The sequence below is a fragment of the Cygnus olor genome, chromosome 3, assembly GCF_009769625.2.
Source record: "Cygnus olor isolate bCygOlo1 chromosome 3, bCygOlo1.pri.v2, whole genome shotgun sequence".
Lineage (NCBI taxonomy): Eukaryota > Metazoa > Chordata > Aves > Anseriformes > Anatidae > Cygnus > Cygnus olor.
The window spans coordinates 59,058,100-59,079,119 of NC_049171.1; the positions used below are offsets into that span (position 1 = coordinate 59,058,100).

At 39.9% G+C, this 21,020-nt stretch overlaps 1 protein-coding gene across 2 annotated transcripts in view; it reads left to right on the plus strand.

Annotated features, from left to right (window-relative positions):
- AKAP7 (A-kinase anchoring protein 7) overlaps positions 1 to 20,784 on the plus strand; it is a 90,930-nt gene extending 70,146 nt beyond the window's left edge. Inside the window, exons 8-9 of one of the 2 annotated variants that reach the window (XR_005818362.1) lie at positions 18,533 to 19,247; positions 19,485 to 20,784. Coding sequence is in view for 1 of the 2 variants with exons in the window: in XM_040552388.1 (XP_040408322.1) it covers positions 18,533 to 18,735 (203 nt within the window). In the remaining variant the exon portion in view is untranslated. Of the gene's footprint in view, positions 1 to 18,532 lie in introns of both variants that reach the window. The other variant, XM_040552388.1, reaches the window with a different exon arrangement.
- Positions 20,785 to 21,020: the final 236 nt, after the last annotated feature.

The window sequence follows — 21,020 nt, forward strand, 5'->3', positions numbered from 1 at the left end:
AGGATGTTTTATGTAAAATGAATTGCAACTGGAAGTTCTGGAGATGAGTCAAGTCAAATGTGATTGCCTTGCTATTAAGTTATGTTACTGATGGGGGAAAGTAGCAGTGTTTATTATAGAATTTATTTAGAGACATGGCAGAACTACTTTTTTCCTGAAAGGAAACATGAACAAAGACAGGGAGTTCTCTGGTACATAATCTAAAAAAATCCAGGCTAATTTGTAACTGCTCTAGAATACACAAAATTGTAGAATCTGTTTAAAGTCTAAACTTTTATGTAACATGTACTTATGTGCAAAATGAAGATGTATGTGGACCTTATGTGGAAGTGCTTTGGACCACAGTGATCTGTTTCCGCTGAATACTGGGAAACTTCAGTGATGCCTTTAACCAAACCTGTTTGTATTAAAGGACGTGAAGAATTACCTGTGAGAAGGTAGGAAGAGATTTCAGTTCGTTTCAGTTAAAGCAAGCGGAATACAGGGCAAGCTAATAGGTGTAGGTGACTTGTTTCATGATGGGACAGATACCTTTCTTCCTGATCACACCGAGAAGAAAGTTCAGAAGAGCCTGATGAAAAACTTTGAGATGGTGATGTGAGCGCTGAAATGATATGTTGGTAGAGTTGGGACTTTTATAAACTTAAGGATCCCATTTTCAAAAAGTGTGTTGGCAGAGAACCAGCCTCCAGTGATTTGTGACCCTGTAGCAAGATGAGAAGCACAGAGGTCCCTGAGTGCAGCGCACTGTTACTGCAATGTATTGGCTGTTTTCTTTCTTCTACTGACCCCACTGGGAGCCTGCTGCAGAAGAGGTCTCTGCTGGTGGTTTAGGCCCTTTTAAAATTTCCTTCCTAGATTTATTTCTGGGCAGTTTGTTCCTGTCTGGTGTTGTATCAGCACTGACCATTAGCTTAAGCATCTAAGGGTAAATAAATAGGTTAATGGCCGTTTTATAACAAGCATAATTGCCAAACCATCACTTTGAGTAGGTGGAAAAAATGAGGACATTTTTGGCTTTCGGCTGATGCGCAATATTTTGCAGCTATGTTTGCACAGATTCCTCCTATGGTGTTGAAATTACGTGTTTGATTTCCATATTGAGGCCAAGCATTTGGCTATTTGCATGCTACAGTTATTGGCTCTTTGCATGCTACAGTTAATTAACTGTGAGTACCTCCACAACTGTGTTAGGTTCCAAAAATCTGCAGAGAGGGGTGTAAGATAACTATGTCTTTTGCTCTCCCCTTTGTTATGACTGTATTCATCTTGGCCCCGTATATGGGAATTGTGTGATATTCGGCATGCCCACCTCTCTGATGAGACTATAAAGTTGAAAACTGGCCACACTTGTGATAACCCTGCCAGTGCTCTGAGGTGGGCTGGTGGGAAGGAAGAACCTTCCTTCTTTCCTAGAGAACTCCAGTGAGAAATACGTGGTTGTGCACGGTGCTAATTAACAACACAATTTAATGTTGATATTGACAAAGTTGTTAGGCCGGTAGTTCTTAGGTAAGCAAAACAGTAATGGCTCTAAGGCCATAAAACCCCATCCTCTTCTGGATTCAGAAGTACTGACCGAAGAGTTTACTGATCCCACGTGGTCATTGTTGCCGCCATCATTGATCACATAGACCATACACTGGTGATGTATGCTGTGTATACCATCCCACAGCAGAGCAGGTTATGTGAGCTCTCCTTTAAGGCAAAATCACCTCAGTGAGGTTAAACACTTCTCCTTCTCTGCTCAAAACTAACCCAGCAAATTTTGATTGAGGTGTATTAAGGAATTCTACAAAACCCAGAGGACAGATGATGGTAAGAAGCAGCTAGGCACCATAACTTCTTCCAGTGTAAGACTGGATCAAGTAAAAAGTATCTGTATATTGCTTCAGAAATATGTGGGCTCAGTCTTGCAAAGCGCTGAGCAGCCTCGATCCCTTGTGTACGCATACAGACATGATAATGCTGTCCTCCTTCTGCCAGCAGACGATGTTGGGAGCATTGACCAGAACAGTTTGGTTATGGTGTCTTTCTCAACAGACTCTTAATAATATTTATATTGAGATAAGGTTTAAATAAAACTGTACTCCCTTGGCACAATTAAAGGGATTTTACTGTCTAAAATATTAAGCTTTGCTTCTGTGCAGGTTGATCTGGTGATACTTGTGGATCAAATATTAAACTGAGTAGACGTGAAATGAGAATTGGATGGAGAGAACAACCGGAATGCACCCGATTGTAGTCCTAATGCTTTTTGGGAGCTGCAACAAGAATAGCTGGAGAGGCAAATCTCTGTGAGAGGTGTATAGACTATGTGCCTCCCTCTTGCCATCCCTCCTAGTTGTATTGCCTCATGGCTGTTGCCCAGCAAGATAAAATGCAGTACTCTTCATTGCTTGGTTAACTTACAAGGTACTGTAAGGTTTATCATGTTTACATTTCACAGAAAGGTTATCTTCATATCTGTATGCTTCTCCATCCTCTTCTGATCTGCCAAACTGTAATTCTCTGAGAAATAAGTTTATTGAGAAAGAAATGATAGTTAATGCCCATCTGGGACTGCTAAGAGCCATGGAAGAAAACGAGATGGCTGATGCAAGTTTATACCTCATTTCTGCAGTGAAGGGCATTCTATGAACCACTGGTGGATTTTTAGGTGAAATAATCTAATTATACAAGAGCAAATTCTTCACTGTTCTGTCATGTTAGTGCTGCAGCGGATAACTCAGTTACAGGTTTTTTCATTGAGTAAAGATGAGAGACAAGATTAAAATTGGTTTGTTTACAGCTGAAGGCTTCTTTGCAGATTATGGGAATTGAGCCTACGATCTCAGTCAGCCAATACAAAGGTCACCACTGCTGGAACTCGTCAGTGCACTCCTCAGTCTGACAGTGATTGAGTGGGTTGAGAGAAATGTACTGTTTGTTATACTATGGCTGTACAACTCTTTCTGGGCAGAAACGAAACACAGTAAGAGGGCATGATCAGTATCGTTCGGTGTTGCTCCCATTGTAAAGAACATAAAAAGGAATCCTCTATAAAGGAGAAAGGCCTTCCTTAATATTTATTTTACTGCAGGTTTATGCCACGAAGTATTTCCGTCACTTGTTTTCTTGCATTTGATCACTATTTCAAAATTTATGACCAAGTAACTTTTTAGCACACTTCACTACAAGGTCCGGCAGTCCATGTGGAGAGGTAGTGCACTAGAAACTTGCTTATGTGGAGATATTTCTAACAGTGACATTAACCAGATGTTTTATTTGTTGTCTCCAGTAGGAATTTCGTTCAAAGAACTGCACAAATGAAAGAGCATATTCCAAAAGAAAAGTATTATATTCTTGATCTCTTTACTGAGCACACCGGTGCTCCTTCCATTAAATCGATTTACGAATCTTTGGTGCAGCACGAAGCTTCCGTAGATGCGGAAATGAGCCTTAAATTTCTTTGGTTGTATAGATAGCAGCTTAAATACCATGCACAGTGGGTCATTTCACTGCCCTGTTGGGCAGCAGGAGGGAAGGTCCAAGACTGTATCAAAAATACTCTGTGTCAGTAGTGGGAAAAGGAATCTTTATGATGACTTGAAGTATGAAGGAGTTCTGCTGCAATAGAATTCAAATGGCCCGGGGCATTTCTGTTGGCCAACAGCTGCAGTGGCAGATTTTAGCTGATAATTGCATTTAATATTCCAAATTATGCTGCTGCTTGCTTCAAAGGACCAAAACAGCACAGACCAAAGAATGGTGAATGCCGTCTCTCATGGGGCAAAATCTTTTGACTGCAATTAGTTTATGTGTTGTAAATCTCCTACATGAAGTTAGAGCAAAAACTTGAATAGAGATGAATCTCTCTTTTTATTTATACTGTAATGGGCCTTTTCTATTTTGTAAAGGGGTAACAACTGATTATATGTCAATTTGCAGTGTAACATAAATAAGAATTCACATTGCTTTTGCCTACAAACTTACTCTGTATAACAAAAATGATTGCTTTCTACTAGTGATAAAATCTCAGATAATTTTCCAGTGTACATTAAAATTCCCAGTTAGTTAATAATAGTTATATTCATTTAAAAATAATAATTTTGATAACATACAGTTTAGGTACTGCAGTGCTTAGAAGCTGTCTAAAAGGATACTTCAGCTGGAGTATTTAATTAGAAGCAAGTTAAGTGTTTAAGGATATTTGCGAAACATGCAAGTAAAACCATGAAAGTGAGACAAATTATCTGGGGCGTGAATAAAGCGGTACTGAAATGTCAAGTGAAATCCTTAGCAGCTGTAAGCAAGAATAGTGCTGATTTATACCAACCAAGGACCTGGCCTGCCAACTGTCATGGCTGTGACAGTCTGCTGGCAGTCCCTGGAGTCAAGGACTGCAGCGAGATGGATGGGAATATCAGCGAGCCCATGTAAAAGGGACTTGCTATAAATAATACCAGAGGGACTGGTTCCTATGGCAAGCCGACAAATGGCCAGCTTCATTTGGAATCTACTTCATAAGTACATAGCAAGAAGAGGAGGACAGGTAAAATACTGTTCTTTGAGCCCTGGGCAGAAGAAGTCAGGCTCCCTTGGAAGAAGCCTGGTGTTCTGCTCGCACAGCTGTTGCAGGAGACGTCCAGTGTGATTTCTTCAAGGGAGAGGAGAGTGAACCTGTAAGGCGAATAAGATCACTTTAAATGTTCTGCATTTACAACAGTTCCCTTAAGCAGCTTGTTTACTGCTATCCTGTGTCGTCTTGGGTTTGAAAAGGATAGCAGACAAAGTAAATAAATACAAGTATATTTTAGGTGAACTGGAGGGAGTAACTTCGCTAATTGTCCTATATGCAGATGTTTCATTTAAACAGAGAAGCACTGTATTGGATTTCTCATACTTCTGTAAGTATGCTGGTCAATCAACATCGATTACTTACGATAAGATGTATCCTGTATTTACCACGTACACACTTAGATATGAGATATTCTGTCTTTTAAGCTGTTAAGATGGTTTAACGATAATCTTAGTAAGACCATTGCTGCAGTAAAAGGAAGATAAGGTGAGACTAGCTTCTCAGAACTGTGCTTGCTTCACGCTAATGTACTATTGAATAAACCGAAGGCTACAACTTAATGCTTTTATTGATTTCCCGAAGTGTAAATTAGAGGCTGTTGCTATCACAGATGCTATTAAAAGCTGCCTTATATTCCCTGTGAACGTATGAGAACAGCATCCAAATATTATCCTTACTCTGTCTGAGGGAGGTCCCCTTGCTCAGTACTGTTTCTCATATTCATATTTATTCTCATATACTCCTTCCTCTGTTGACTGAGCTTTATGTATGCTCTGGCACAATGCCCCAAAACTCACTATACACATTGAAAAAAAGAGCTCGTGCTACATGCTACTCGCCAAACAATGGAAGGAGCAGCATGTTTTTCTTAGGTCCTGTAAGACCTGCCCTGAAAAGTAGAAAGTGTCAGAAAGTCTCAAGGGTTATGAATTTTACCTCTGTACTTCCTTACTTCTGAAGATTAAATCAGAAGTACTGCAGGAGGATTTCATTGTGGTGGAAGAGGAAATTGGCTGTGTTGTTCCCACAGCTTTATTGGAGTCTCAAGCCAAATCCCGTCCCCTGTCACTTGTGTTACTCCAGCTGCTGCTGCACTGCGTTGTGAAACCGTTCTTGTTTAATATTCTTGGTTGCCTGTGCTCGTAAATTGTTACTGTGGACCCCGGTATAGTGCCTCCCTGGAGAAACAGTGCTTTCTGAAACAGTTCCTAGACACTGTTCGGGAGCTAGCATCGACCTGAATCCAGTCCCCCAGGCAGGTGGGAGGCAGCCGTGCTGCTGCAGAGGTGAGCACAAGTGGGTGGTGTGGACCTGAGCTATCTTCTGCTAACTGGCCTCACTGCCAGAGAGCAGATACTGGCACTGCGTAGCTCACCTGTATCGACATAGCCCCGTGTGTCTGAATGAAACGCTGGGCTTCAGAAATTACTTTCACGTTACTTTAACGACAGACAGCTTGCCAAATGACGAAAGGGAACCGCCTAAGCTGAATGCTCGTTCTTGGCTCCGAAGTGATGTGCGAGCAAACCCGTGTTACAGCCAGACGAGAAGTGTGACACGCTGAGCACCAAACACCTCTCTGGTACCGACACAAACAGCCACCCCAATTTGGGTGCCCATTTACTGCGACCTGTTGTGTTGCTCTGTGGCAGGTCGTACCGGCACCTGGTCCCTGTGGGCTCAGAGCGGAGCCAGTCGCAGCGTAGAAATCGTAGCATATGGAGAAAAACGTGTATTACAGGAATAGAATAGCCTCGCTGGGGAGGGGGAAAGTGTTATATGCCCGATATGTAGTAGTTGTCTCCTCCTTCCTAACCTGATGTTTTAAATGTGCTTTTTTCGCTCTTGTACTGCCTTGATTGTAGTGCTTAATGCCTGCTAATTGTGTGCTTTGTTTTCCAGTGGAGAGTGGTATTCCTGGAAGCAGGCAGGCGTGCTTTAACCTTTCTTCTGGAAACATTTAAAGTATTACAATGAAAAAAAAAAGGAAAAAAAAAAAAAAGGAAGGTCTGCACAGCCTCTCTTACAGATTACTTTTTTCTTCTTAATTATATATGGTATTTCATTTTGTTTTATTAAAGATCTCTAGGAACTGAAATCTGGACAAATAATTGGACTGTCAAACTTGACATTTTCCTGCTGACCTGGAATGATCAGGAGGCTGTACTCTGATCCCTTTGAAAAAGGGGAGAAAGCAGGTTTCATCCATAAGAAAGGTTCACCTTTGGGAAAGAAAAAAACACCAAACACTCTCTCTTCTCTTCTCCTTCCCCTCCCAGCAAGATAGCACATCACCAGACCTATGTTTTAGCATAAACGATGTGCATCTGGTGCCAATTAAGTCTGCCCCAGAAAGATCAGTGTAACTTTTGTCCTGGAAGTGCAAGAGGCACAATAGGAGCGGTGAAGGGCACGGCCAGTGTTGCACTGAGAAGGCTGTGTTCAGCTGGGGCCATCGGAGTTAGGGCTGGTAACGTGCAAGAAGTTTGGAGGAAGGGTTGCTTCTACAGAAGAAAATGTTCCAAAAGCGTTGTAGGATCCCAGGCTGCTCTTCCAGAAAATGGCTGGGGATCCATGGAGCTACAGCCGATGTGGTTTCTGAGTAGAAGTTTAGAAAATAGCTACAAAGCCAGAAGGCAGGAGGAGGAACTGGTTAACATGATTAAGCAACTGTTAAGATATCATGGGATTACTTCTATTACATCATGCAAAATAAGAACAAGAGAGAACATTTTGTATGTATTTCAGGAAAAGCTTCCTGACAGTGACAGATGCTGGACCGCGGAGCAGTCTCTACAGCAGTCTCTTGCGGTATTGGGACTGAGATTTTCAGATGAATGCAGACAAATAAAGCAAACGAGGCAGACAAATAAAGTAAGCAAGGCAAGCAAAGGTCCTTAGTCCAGTGAGTGGTTGTCCCTTAGATAACACTGGTCTGCTATTATTTGCTGAACACCAGGCAAAATGGAAAACAAGGTGTGTTGAAAATTATTGTAATAAGGCATACACACTTGGTGTTCAGCAGCTAATTACTACTGATTAAGTAATGTTTCTAATTGTTCTTGCTATTCCTAATACTCGAGTAAAGCTGTCTTCCTGTTTCTGAAAGCTTGAGTTGTAGAATTGACAGAAGGGACTGAGAGTTAGCGAGGAGTTTGCAGTCTTGGAGGGGGGTTGCTTATGCTGTGGAAGTCAGACTGGAGAAAGGGATAGGAAATTATCCTGCATTAACAAAAGGATAATGGGCTAGATGCCATAAATATTGTTTAAAATCTAGTTATCTCCCACCGAAGGAAACATTTGAATATAGACTAAGTCCCCGGGCCTTAAGAATCTAGAAGTGTAACACACTAGCACGCTTCTGGGGCTGCCAAAGCTTTGTAATAGTTGGTGCTTTTAGGCTTGTAATTCTGCTGTTAGCACACACAGCTGAACTTTGTCAGGCTCATGCCCCTGCTTGGAGCCCTCGTGAACCTTAGGATTTGCCATTTTACATTGATACAGAGAAAATTTGCACCTTATTATGTATCTTGTCTGGATCCCAATCTACAAAGTCTCCAAATCCACTATTAGCTTTATCGTTCCTGCAGATGATTTAATCTCTCTGAATATCTGCCAATCTCAGGTGAAATTCACCTGGCCACTTGCTTTGAGTTAAAACACTGAGGCACGGATAATTCATTTACTCTCGCTGGAGAACTTGTATCCTCTTGCTAAGAAGAGAAATGTATTTTGTCATGGTCTATTACTGTGTTACTCATTCTGTTTCACATAATAGCAATAATTTTTTAAATGGCATTTTATTCAATTTTCCACTTTAGTACAAAGCACAAGGATTGAACAAAGCCATATTAAATATCAGGCATGTTTTTTGCAGCACTTACTGTGGCTGAGGAGAATCAGCAAATGCATAATATTTTTTGCTGTCTTAAAAATCCATTACCACTCAGCATAGACTAATGCAATCAAAAAGGTTTCTTTCTTCCTCTCTTCTCTCTGCTCCTCTTTTACTTTTCACAGACACGTCAGTAATAGAATGCAAAAGTTTTTTTCAGCACAACATGGAAGTTTTTCTTGTAGTTCCTCTAAACATAATCGGAGGCTGAGGTGAGTGCAATGATCAGACACCTTCCTGAAGTCCGGAGTTATCTTCTTTTTGTTAACGTGAAATTAGATACAGTGTGTGCATATTTCAAACCACTCGATCCTCTAATTTAGTGAAGTAAATGTTGCTTTATGTTGACCCCACTGTGTGTGTTCTCTCTTATAGCGGGGCTGGAAAATGTGGAATGAGGGCCGGGTATGGCAAGGATGAAGGGCCTGATATAACACAGCCCAGGCCACTGGGACATTGCCTGTCATGCTCACTTCAGTGCAAGTGAATAGCAGTAATACTAACTGCGTTCCAAATGAAGCTCAGCATTTTGCTTTGAAAGATGAATTTAATTCCCTTGATCCTTTTTTTAGCCATAATCTCTATACAAGGTGTAAAATAAGAAGAGATTACAGGATTAGACTCCGGATAAAAACCCGTTATGTGGTAAGATGCATCCAAGTGTGAGGTCCTACAGCAGCGGCAGAATAGCTGGCTCCAAGTGGTGCTGCACCCAGGCTATGGGCTAATTCTCAAGAGCTCTGGTTACTGTGATGTGGTCACTTCGCATAACCCCCTGAGGTATAGATGTGCTCGCATTCTTGGAGTTAGCACCGCATTGCATTGTGCCATGTGACTGAAATGTGTGTTTACCCTTCTCAGGAAATCTCAAAGCCATGAACAATATGATCCGCTCTTACGGGGAACTGTTGCCCAACTCCTTCCTTTCTCCACATCGTACTGAACTTTTCTTGGCACTTCTAGCCAAAAATAAAGTGGGGGAGCTTTTTCTGTGTGGAAATAGAAAGGCAAAGGGAACTATGGAATCAAATGCACTGGTATTTAGCTGGAGTGAAGAAAAAATGCTACTTCTGTTTTCAAGGCTAGTTCTGAATGTAGTGAAGAGAAATGAAAAAACTTTTTAGCTTGAATATCAAACCTTTATTCCTTTACCTGGAGTTGAGAAAAGACTGAGGAAAAATATTACTTTAAAATAAGAGGGGAGGAAGAGGCAAAGATGAAACTCCAAATGAGAGCTGTTTAACCTAATAGAAATAAAGGACCAGAAGAATGGGACAGTTACAATTATTAGGTTGATAAGGACGAAAGAATCAAGTTGGGAATACTGTGTCAATAGAAAAAATAAAATCTGAGAATGGAAGAAGGGGCAGAAAGAGAACAGAACAATCAATTCTAAGGCATGGTAATCAGCAATCAGTTGTACCGTGTAAGATGGTAAAAGTTGTGATGGTTAGTTCAGTTTTTGGCATGGTAGAGGTATTTTTCCGACTTGATTTCATTGAAGTGCTAGTACAATAGGCTTTGATTCACTGAGTCTGAGGAAATAGAAGTATGGGGGAAAGAGAGAGTGAGTTATTCTCTTGATGGAGTGCATTTTTGGAGCTGTAGGGAATCTTGTGAAAGAGGTGTTGCTGTTAGGTAGAGAAATATTAGCTATGTTCTTAACAAGTTTTATGTTGTTTATGAAGAAAGTGATTTTACAGCTCTTAGATTTTTCACATAGGAAGGATGTGAACAGTAAGGCCCACTGGTTTAAACAAATAATCAGGACTCAATGGTTCTTGATTTCTAACAGTGAAACAGACTGCAGAATAATGTTATGTTTGATTAAGTGATTGTTGATCAACTTCAGATATATGTTATTCATACATAAAATAGGAAAGAAAAAGAAGTGTTGTCTTCTAGAATCCTTATTCTATTTTGTGTGTGTGTGTGTGTGTGTGTCCCCGTCCGTCCTAATCTGGTTATTTTATGTAAAGGATTGATTACATTAAATTTAGGTTTATGACACAGTAAACTGTAAACCATTTTTTTTTCATCCATACATTTAAGTGGTCTCTCTTTACACTGTGCTCCAGCAACAATTTTTAGATTCCTGTGAATTAGATTAACTGTGGTTGCACCTTCATTATTATTAACAGCTCTTTAACTAGCAGCCACTCTGATATCATATGGCTAAGATGACCAAAAACCCCATGACAGAATAATTTATTATGACCAAACATTTATCTGAAATCATTGCTTAAGATACCAGATTTCTTTTTTATTTGACATCAAGATTGTGTTCTTGCAAGTAAGTATATTTGGACTTTGAGAGAAATTAAAGCTGAGGAAATGTTTGTGAGTAGTTCTGAGTTCAGAACTGTAGCATGTAAATACAGGGCTAAACTTTTATGGACTAATCTTTCCATGTGTCAAAAATGAATTTCGTATTTACAAGCCTTTCATAAACCTATACGTGGTAGAGCAGAGGACACGTACACATATATGTGGCAAACAAAAGGGAAGTAAGAAAAAATCATGCTATATACTTAAGGCAAAATATAAATAAAGGGGATTGAGATAGGAAATGCTGTGATGAGTACTTAATGATGTTTTTTGCAATGAGATTCAAATTGACTTAAGGGTATTATGTTAGTTTACCCAAAGCTATTAACAAAATTGGTCAGATTCTGGAGGCTTGATCCATGAAACAAAAGTCAGCAACAATAACTACTCGTACATTCAAAAATACATAACTTCAAGCCCAAGAAGCTGATGAAGGGGGTTCAGCTCCTTCATGCAAGATTCTGGGAAAGGGGTGAGACTCATCTGTTTAGACAACTTTGGGTTCATAGAATCAGAGAATCATTAAGGTTGGAAAAGACTTCCAAGATCATCTGGTCCAACCATCACCCTACCACCAATGTCACCCACTAAACCATGTCCCTAAGCACCACGTCCAACCTTTCCTTAAACATCCCCAGGGACGGTGACTCCACCACCTCCCTGGGCAACCTGTTCCAATGCCTGACTACCCTCTGAGAAGAAATTCCTCCTAATTTCCAACCTGAAATGTGTAGTTGTAGTGGTAGTTGGGTTGTAGTTACACTGCCAGTTCAAGCTTGTGTGAGATGCTTCTACCAAAAGAACTGCCTTCAGCCTTCTGTTAGATTTAGGTCCTAATTAATTATGATTAAAGAGATGATAAAAACCATCTTGCAAATTGCATTTTCCATAAAAATTGCAATTAATTAAAGTATTTTATGGACACTATTGGGCATTCTCTTTAATAGCAATTATATCTACAAAATGGTTTTTTTGGACAAGATTTCACCTTCCTTCTGCAGTTCAAACAGTATGCAGCTGTTTCGCAACTCATGTTGCAGTAATTGAAATAATGAAATGTTAATGCTTGTTGATTAAAATTTGACTTTTCTCTCCATAATTTACAAAATATATTCAAAATTGGTTTTCCTGAGGAAAGACATATTATGCGAGAGACTGTTTGATAGCATGAGTTTGTATGGAGTCTTGGTCTGAGCTCAGGAGAAGCAGCCCAGTGCTGAACAATGCAGGACCAGCTTGCTGACCTTCACTTGACACTTGGTAAGATCCATCTGTCATATTTGAAAAAAACAGGTTGCTTTTTGTTTGATTTAAATCTACTTTATGGTAGCATTAAGAAGTCCCAGCCAAAACAGAGTCCAGTTCTGTTGGAAGCTGTGTAACAGATGGAACCTTAAGAAAAGAAATTGAAGTTCACAGAGAATATAAGAGGGCTAGAAAACAAAAAAATAGGTGAATATATGTTAAATGATTTCCCTTGTCGTGCTCTGGAGTAAATTCTTGATTTTCACAGTTGAATGTCCTGTAAGCAGAGAGCCTTATGATCTGGCAACGCATTTGGTCTTTAGGAATCAAAACCTGTGCGTGCCGTGTTAGTTGCTGCATGTGTTGGGCCTACACCCCACGCAGCCTGGTGACCTGGCTGAGTGATTTTTCTGCCTTTGAGACCGTCCAGCCCTGTCTGTGGTCACTGACAAACGTGGTCGATGGAGGAACAACATACGCTGTTTGCACAGTGCGTGACATTTCTTGAGGGCTGCTGAAGACCTAACCTGTGCCACAGTTGAGCTTTAGACAAGTCATGCTTCCTGAGAGGACAGGAAGGCCTGGTCTCTCTCGACTTCCTTCATGTCTGGCATGAAGCCACTGGACGTGGCTATGGATGGTAAAGAGGAGTGAGTAAATCCATCCAGGGGGCTCAGTTCTCCTGTGGTCAGCATGCACAACATGTGGTTGTGTAAAACCACTTTTGTGACCGTGACCTGGGCTGTTTTCTCGACCTGCCTGTCAGTGAGAAAGTCGAGTAAAGCTTAGAGCTGTTTAAAGCAACCTTCTTTCCTTCAGCCATTAGTGTAATAGCAAACAATGGTATCATAGACTTGCTTAAAATTAATGAATTCATAAGATTTTAAACTGCATTAGGGGAATCAGGAGATTTCTCTGTCAGCAGGTCTCATTTAATAGGAAAATAAGGAGAGATAGAGACTTAGTTATCTTTAGTTATGATTTAGGTTTGTTGGTGTTTTGGAAGGCTCATGTCTGTGGTATCACATCCTTCAGTGCTCATAGGAGGATGACTAGGTTTAGCAGAGCACGTTCTGTGTTTCTCCACTTGTAGGTAGAGGTGTTCAGAAACCGTAGATCACTGAGCTTTGAAGGGTTTTGTCTGAAACAAAGCAAAAATTTTCCAAATTAGCCAAGCCTCCAAATCCAAGGCCGCCTGCAGGTATTGTTGCTGTCCTCCCTGAAACTGGCAAGAACATCATATTCCCTGAATAGGTGCAAGAATTTCCTCTTCACTAGAAATTCATGTTTTTGTTGGCTATATTCCGTGATGGATCAAATCAAATAAAAAATTTAAAATCCAGCAAACTAGAAACCCATTAATTCTGCACAAAGAGATGATTCGTATTACCCTGTTAGGCAGTCCTATATGTACAGAACAACATACTTAAAACCAAAAAAAGGCTTTTCAGATGTCCACGATGAGCTAAACTGCACATGCTGCTTAGCATCATTTATGGGAATATGCAGCAATGCAAATGTCCTTACCGTAATGTCATAACATCATTATAATTTCACCCTTCCTCTCAGCGCTTTATTTGTGCCAATTTCTTAAGTGACCGCCTGAGACATTTTGTGAAAGTCTTTCCTAATTAACAAGGAATTGTTTAGGGTTGTGATTTTCCTGCTGATGCTTATTGTGCTGATTAGATATGGGCACATGCTCATGTTTGTGTTCATTACATGTTCTTGACTGTGCTGGATGATTCACAGTCTGCTGCAATGGGGGGAAGTATACGGTCTGCTGACTGGATGTAGCTTGTAATTCAGTTTATTACGGACTGTGGACTCTGTCTTGGCAGGATGACGGTGATGGTATTTTTCTAATGCTAGAGTTTTGTTAATATATGTGGCCTATCAAATTTATCTGAAAGTCCTCAGTAAAGAAAATGTTGAACACATTGGACTGATACCTAGGACACTGCAGTTCGGTGTGCAGATATGGGAACCTCATCAGATTCTGACTGATGTCACTGAGATTTAATTTAATTTTGAATCAGATTCTGCAGACACAAAGGTATATTGTAGCACCAACTAGATATTTCCATGAGGTGAAGCAGGGCATGGCAGCCTTGCAGTAGCCTACAGCTGCCTGGATGTTGTGAGTATAAATAACGTCTTCAGTCTTAAGTCGTTTCCTGATAACAGAGATAGTGAGCCATGGTAAAGGCACAACCACCGAAGTCACAAGCTACATGGATTCACATGGCTGAAATCTATCTGGCAATGGTTTTATTGGCCTTTCTCTGTTTTCTCCAACCCCATCATAGACAGAAATAAATGACAGACATCTGCTGAAGGTTTCTTGGTGTGCCAATAATTAGGATAGTGTTTCTTTCCTTCCAATCTCACCATACTACACAAAAACAAAGCCTTCCCCTCTCTACAGAGGAGGTAATAATAAATTATCTTATGGTTAGTGGTTATTATGACTTAGAGTGGACTTCTCAGTCACTGAGGGGTCACCCGCAGAAAGGGAGTCTTGGTGAAGTTGAAAGCTTTGCGCGTATACAACAGTGACTTGGCTCACTATCTGGGTGTCAGCAAGAGATACAGTGTAAGTAGAAAAATTAAGTTTTCTAGCATTTCTTCCTTTCAGAAGGATTTTCTTAATGTTTAGTTTTTTGAAAGATCGCTGAAGTCTCTTGTGGGCTTTTTATTTCTAGATTTTGCAAAGAGAACATTAGAAAATTGATGAACTAAATGGGAGATAGAGGCATGTCTGTTACCACAGTAGTCCCCAGGGCACTGCCTGTAATCTCTGCTTTCAGAAAACAGACTTCCCAGCTGGTCTTATTCACCTATTTAAAATACCAGCAGCCTCCTTCATAATTTGCCGCATTTTTTGTGATGAAAGGTTGTTGGAAGCAAAAACAAAACCACCAAGTGTATTAAGGCCATGAGACAAGGACTGCAGAAGTTTGTCTTGGAATGTAGCTGGTAAAAGGCTGTAAAACTGGCTTTTCTTGTAAAATGGAGGTACTATTGACTCTTTCACAAAAGAGTCAAAGTCACAAAAGGTAAATCTCACAAAAGCAGACTAGTAATATAAACAGGGATAAACTGTCCTGCCTCTCCAAACCACAAGGATACCTAAAACAGGCTGTATCAGGACCATGAAAAGTCTGTACCAGGACCACCAAAGGTGATTTGTTCCAGTGCGTTATTTCAAAATCCAGATCACAGTCTTGTAAAAATGTAAGGGAGTGTAGAATTGGAGAGTAAACCTAGTCCAGTAGGGAGATGCAACACTGAATTTGGTTGCAACGTGAATTTGGTCTCAACGTGGATTTGGTTGCAGGGCTCCCATTCGTGTCCATAACTAACAGCAGCACATTGTGGCATCATAAATCCCCTTTCAAATAATTCTGTGCATTCTCTTATGAGAAAAAAAAAAAAAATTGTCATTTCAGGACAACAGGTATGCTTTAGTTTCAATAAATAATAAAAAGGATGCATGAATTTAAATATATTCACAGAATATGAATTTATTTTCATCTTCTGAAAATAGAGAATTCTGGGATAAACAAAATGGAAGCTTTATTTCATTTTTGTTCTGAGCCATATGCAGGAGAAGGCAGTGGAAGGGTTTTTTATTTTCATCATTCACAGAAATATAGTAGTGACATAGTCCATACTAACAGGCCTACTGTAGATGCAAATACAGTGCACATGATATATCTGTTCCCTTTTTCAGAACAGAGTTTACAAAGTAATTCTGAATTGAATTTTTAAGCCTCCCCTTTAAATCCAAAACTTCCTTATCATCAATGACTCTATACTGATATTAGATAAGTCATGTAATATAAGACAATCTACACAAAGAAGCCTGTTGCAAAGTAATTATACATATAAGAAGTAGGCAAGCAGCAGATGCAGCATGGAGAAAGATATATGAAGAAGACGTATACATTGAATATTCACATAAATATAGGTGATCAATACTTGTTATTTTTACCTGACCTATTTCTTTTTGTTAATGGTCATGAATTACAGAATGGTTAGTTTCGTACCGCAGTACAAAACTGCCTTGCCAATGAACTTTAGCATTGCGCACATGCACGCACACACACAAGTGCAATTTAGGGAGTCTAAACATATAAAGAGATGATGAGTGAATCATATAGTCCCGTGTGCCAGGCCACAAAAGTGACTGGAAGATAAATCCAGGGTTACTCTTCATATAAGGATGTGCACGCAGTCACACGTCAGTCAGGTCCTGTGTAAGTCTTCCCAGCTGGAATGCAGGACAGACTTACATGGTACTACAGACTGCTGGTGAGCCATGGAAGTCTCAAATATTAGAAATAAATAAAAGCCACAGAACTGTTTTTTAAATTTATATACTGTACTTTTGGAAGGCTCATTTTAGATATTTCAGATTTTTTTTCATGCTTGAGAAATTAGTGAACCATCTACTTAATATGAAGTTTTTAAATGCAGTTTGTGCATATATATATTATATATATATATATATATGGACTTGCTATATATGTGGAAATGACAACTGTTTTGTAAGAATGCAGAAAGTACTTGTGAAAGAAGAGCACTGTCCATGCTTACAATACAAGAATAATACATAATGTACTATAAGTAAAACAGCATTCTGAACAAATACAATCACAACTGTTTTGGGGTATCTGAAGGCCTCTGTGGCTGATTACTCATATTCTACATATTAAGTAGGGTCAGGTGTTGGAGTCGCTGAGCACCAATTTCCCATTGATTTTGTTTAGAGTTGCTTGGACAGATCATTAGAGCTGTGTGAATAATAATTTCTGTGATTCACTGGCAATTCTGAGAAATCTGAAACTCTTAACTGGAAAGCACGGTGCTGGTCTGTTTATTTGCTAGGGGAAAAAAAAAAGTGTCAACCAAAACATCTTGTTTCAGTTCTGAGTATCTTTAATAAAAGCAAAGGAAATTTGGAATCAAAGGGTTGCATTCAGAGGAGCCCATGGGATCAACTCATCAAAGCTTGGAGGAGCTTTTCCCATCTTTTTCCAAAACCTAATGAAATGTTGTGCCCAGGTCTAGTCCGATCCCTCTTCAGCTGGAGACCCCAGTTCTTGCTGTCCCACAGTAGCAGCACTGCAGAGGCCCAGAGCTGGAGGAGTTTGGTCTGTCCTCCTGTTCCAGAGCAGGATGCTCTTGCTAATAGCTAACAGAGGCACTGCCTCTGGAAATGAAGGCTTCTGCGTACCTCTCCCTCTTGAATCCCCATACGATCTATGTTTTATCAGTGAAATTGCTCACAAATTCTACAGTCCCCTAGGAAGACTAATAAAAGTCTTTTATATCTATAATCTATATGTGCTGGCAAACTTGAATAAATTTACATATATGAAAAAGAACAAATTTAGATAATTGAAGAGTACAAAGCTTAGTGCTGAGAACATACAATAGTATCTCTTTCACCAGATGTGTGTGACTAAGCAGCATCTTATTACTGGTTACAGAACGCGAATTCCAGAAAGGGCCATTAAAGATATGGCCTTTAAATGCACGGGGAGAGAAACGGTTATTTACCTAGTGCCAGAAATTGCAAAGTGGCAGGCACAAATTATATGGCCGGTGGAAATTGGACAGCGAAATCCGCTTTTCCTCAGTTACGTTGTTCATAAAAGGAGGATGCTGCAGTAGGCTGTGTAAGTGCTTAGGAAAATGATTCGTGGAAAAGGACAATTTTAAAATGTGTTTAGTGTTATATGGGAACCCTCATTATGTGTGCAGTTATTTAGTTGTGTGTGTTTACTCCTGTGAATTCTTAACAAAGCAGGGAGACGCCAGCTTCTTGCTTTTATCAGTGGATACCTATGAATAGACTCAGCACTTGCATTCCTTCAGTGTCAGAACTTTATTGAGAAAACTGAAGAGAGATTGGGAGGGGGTACATGTTTTTTCCAGGTTTTATGCTTTGTTTTGAAATAACAGTAATAATATTTTTTAACCTGATCTTAGGGTATTTTAACCATTTTTTCCCATGAGAAACTCTTGAATGATAAGCAATGGATAAGTAAGGTAGAAGCTTTCAGATTTATTAAGCAAACTTACAAAACAGGGGCAGCTAGACTTAAGAATTTTACTAAAATGTAAATCGTGTGTCATATTCTTCACCTTTGCCCAGATGGCATGGATTATTGGTGACCAGAAGAAATGACGCCTCTTATTCTTCTAAGCTGACTCAGTGCTCCTAATGTTAGTCAGTGGCTTACAGGAGTGTTACAATAAAGATAAGAAGTGAAATATTTTTAGTCTGATCTACTGTATACATCTCATGAAACACTCGATTTAGAGCTCGTGGAGGGGGAAATTATTTTACAGTCAGGAAGAGGCAGTCTTAAATCCAGCTAATAACTTGAAATCTAGATGTCCAGCTCAGCCAGAGGCTTCTGGTACAATTACAATTGGCTGCTGTCTTTCCGTGGCAATGAATTCCTTCTCTTGTCTGTTGTGACACATAGGTGAAAAACATGCAGCAGAGCCAGATGATGCAGAGCTGGTGAGCCTCAGCAAAAGGCTGGTGGAGAACGCAGTGCTCAAGGCTGTACAGCAATATTTAGAAGAAACGCAAAACAAAACCAGACAGACTGATGGAAGCCCTGTGAAAACTGAGGAAGCAGCTAGTGGCACTAAGAATGAGAGCGACAATGACAACAGCAAGTGAGCACTGTGGAAAAGCCCAGGAGCAAATATCCCACCGAGAATACCCACAAAAACATGTCCCGGCTCCGTGCTGAAACTTGCTAAGTGGTGCTGGGTGACAGGCACTCTGCTTTGTGAGTCTCTTATCAAAAGTTTGTTCTGAACCGAAGGACACTGCCGACGGGTCTAACAAGTGCTGGCGTTGCTGAAAATCTGTCGAGTGCTGAGAGGGATGGACTGTGGAAAAAAGGCAAGAATGGTGAATCAGACAGCTCCAGTCTTCACTGGCTCTTCACCAAGAGCCCCTTCCTTGCTTTTGGAGAGAAACTGAGCCCTCTGTGTTTGCCTTTTGGGTTGTAATGAATGGCCACGGAAGGGGCCTCGCCATATGTGGAAACAATGCCCTCCGTGCTGCTTGGCGCTGCCACAGGGCTGCTCGCTGGATGCGAGAGCACATTCTGTTTCGTAGTCAGCGGCAGTCATCCCAGGCTAAAAATTACCACTACAGATATTCCTCACAGATACTATTACACAGTATGTAATATAGCAGGAGTTTCTCTTAAATGTGACACCGTTCTGTTCTGTACTTTGTGGTAACATTTGTTGATGCAAATTGTATTTTTTTTTGACAGGGTACCTTTTTATAAAAAACCAATATGGGAAAAAGCACTTAATACTGTCCAAAACAGATATGATCTCTTTTTCTCTGTACATTAATGATTCTAAGTGACATTAGTTATTACAAAACATTATATTGTTCTTCTCCTCTAGGAAAGAACCGTGAAGCAGACTTAGTAAAGGAAGCTTTGCACAGAGAAACACAGGCCCTGTTATCCAGACTGAATCAGATAAAGGAGCTGTTATCCAGTCCAGAGATCCGCATGAAAATTAGCAAAGAATTGTTTGAAGACAGGCACAACTCTAACAGTAAATGGAAAAGTTGTATCAGCTCTGGATCGCCAAGTGCATGATTGTAAATTGCTGTGATGTGAGATCTCACCAGGTTGTTAGAAGATGAAAAACATTTCTTCAAGAAATTTTCTTATCCCTGTTCATCTTTTTTTTTTTACTGAAAATAACGCTTGGTGTAAATGGCTCATGAGGAATATACTGAAGTACTTGCACAGGAGTATAGTTCATCATTAAATACAACTACTCCTCAGCACCACTTTGAAACACATGTGAGTGTGCAGGTAGACAACATGATTCCAAAGTGGAAAACTACTGGCGTCAAATAAAGCTGAGCAAACACTGTGCCCTTCCTTTATCATTGTGAAAAATTCAGACTTTTCTCATAGATTCTTTCTCTAGCAGTGATATACGAATATTAAAAATATAGATGCTTTTAAATACTTTAACGTGTGTATTTGAAAAAAGCTCTTTTAATTATCTGCCTTTTGTATACATACTGGCATTTTGGGTTAGCACTGTCTATTTTTATTTTTTTTTAACAGCACTTGAATACATGTATAGATGCTGATATGCTGTTTCTGCTGATGTTTACACTAACACAAGAATGTTTTAAATTTCAGAATGAAATTCAGACTCCACTGATCTCAATGTCAAACTCTTGTTGGCTTTAATGGAGTCAGGATGCTGCAATTAAGATCTCATGAAAATAATAATATTCCTCGGGATGATATTTGCCTTTTCATTTTTGTAGAAGTGTTTTATGTTTTATGTTTTTGATGTCTCCTCCATCTCTACCTTCGGTTGCCTGGGGTGGGGTGTCAGTTTGCTCTGCGGGGTGTCATTGTTCCCTCCATAAACCCACAAGATTCAGCGAAGCTTTGGATGTACAATGCAGGAATAGGTCCAATATTTGAACTTTTTATAAATATTGTTTTAAATTTCCTCTGATGATGAAAGTTATTTAATACGTTGTGATTGGTATCGGTTTTGTGCTGTTAGAACAGCTGTGTGCATATTCTTCATTGGTCTCAAGCACTGGTCATTTATCTCATGCTTCATGGCTTATTTTTTTTTCCTCATTTGATATATAACAGTATATTCTGAAATGTCTCATACATTTCTCAATCCATGCTCGCAATAAAGTATTTCTTCCTTTGCACTCTGTGTATATTTTCACCCATCTCCAAATGGATTTTTAATAAAATGAGGTACTTTGCAAGTAACAAAACTGACAGAACCATTGCTTGGATGAATCACCCCGACAATGCTGACTGCGGGTCTCGAGCCAAGACACTGAGCTAGAGCTTGGATGCTGAAATCATGTGAAGAAATTCATGCAGATTAGCTAGTCCCAAGTCATGGATTTTAAAAAGCCACCAGGAATCACATTCTCTT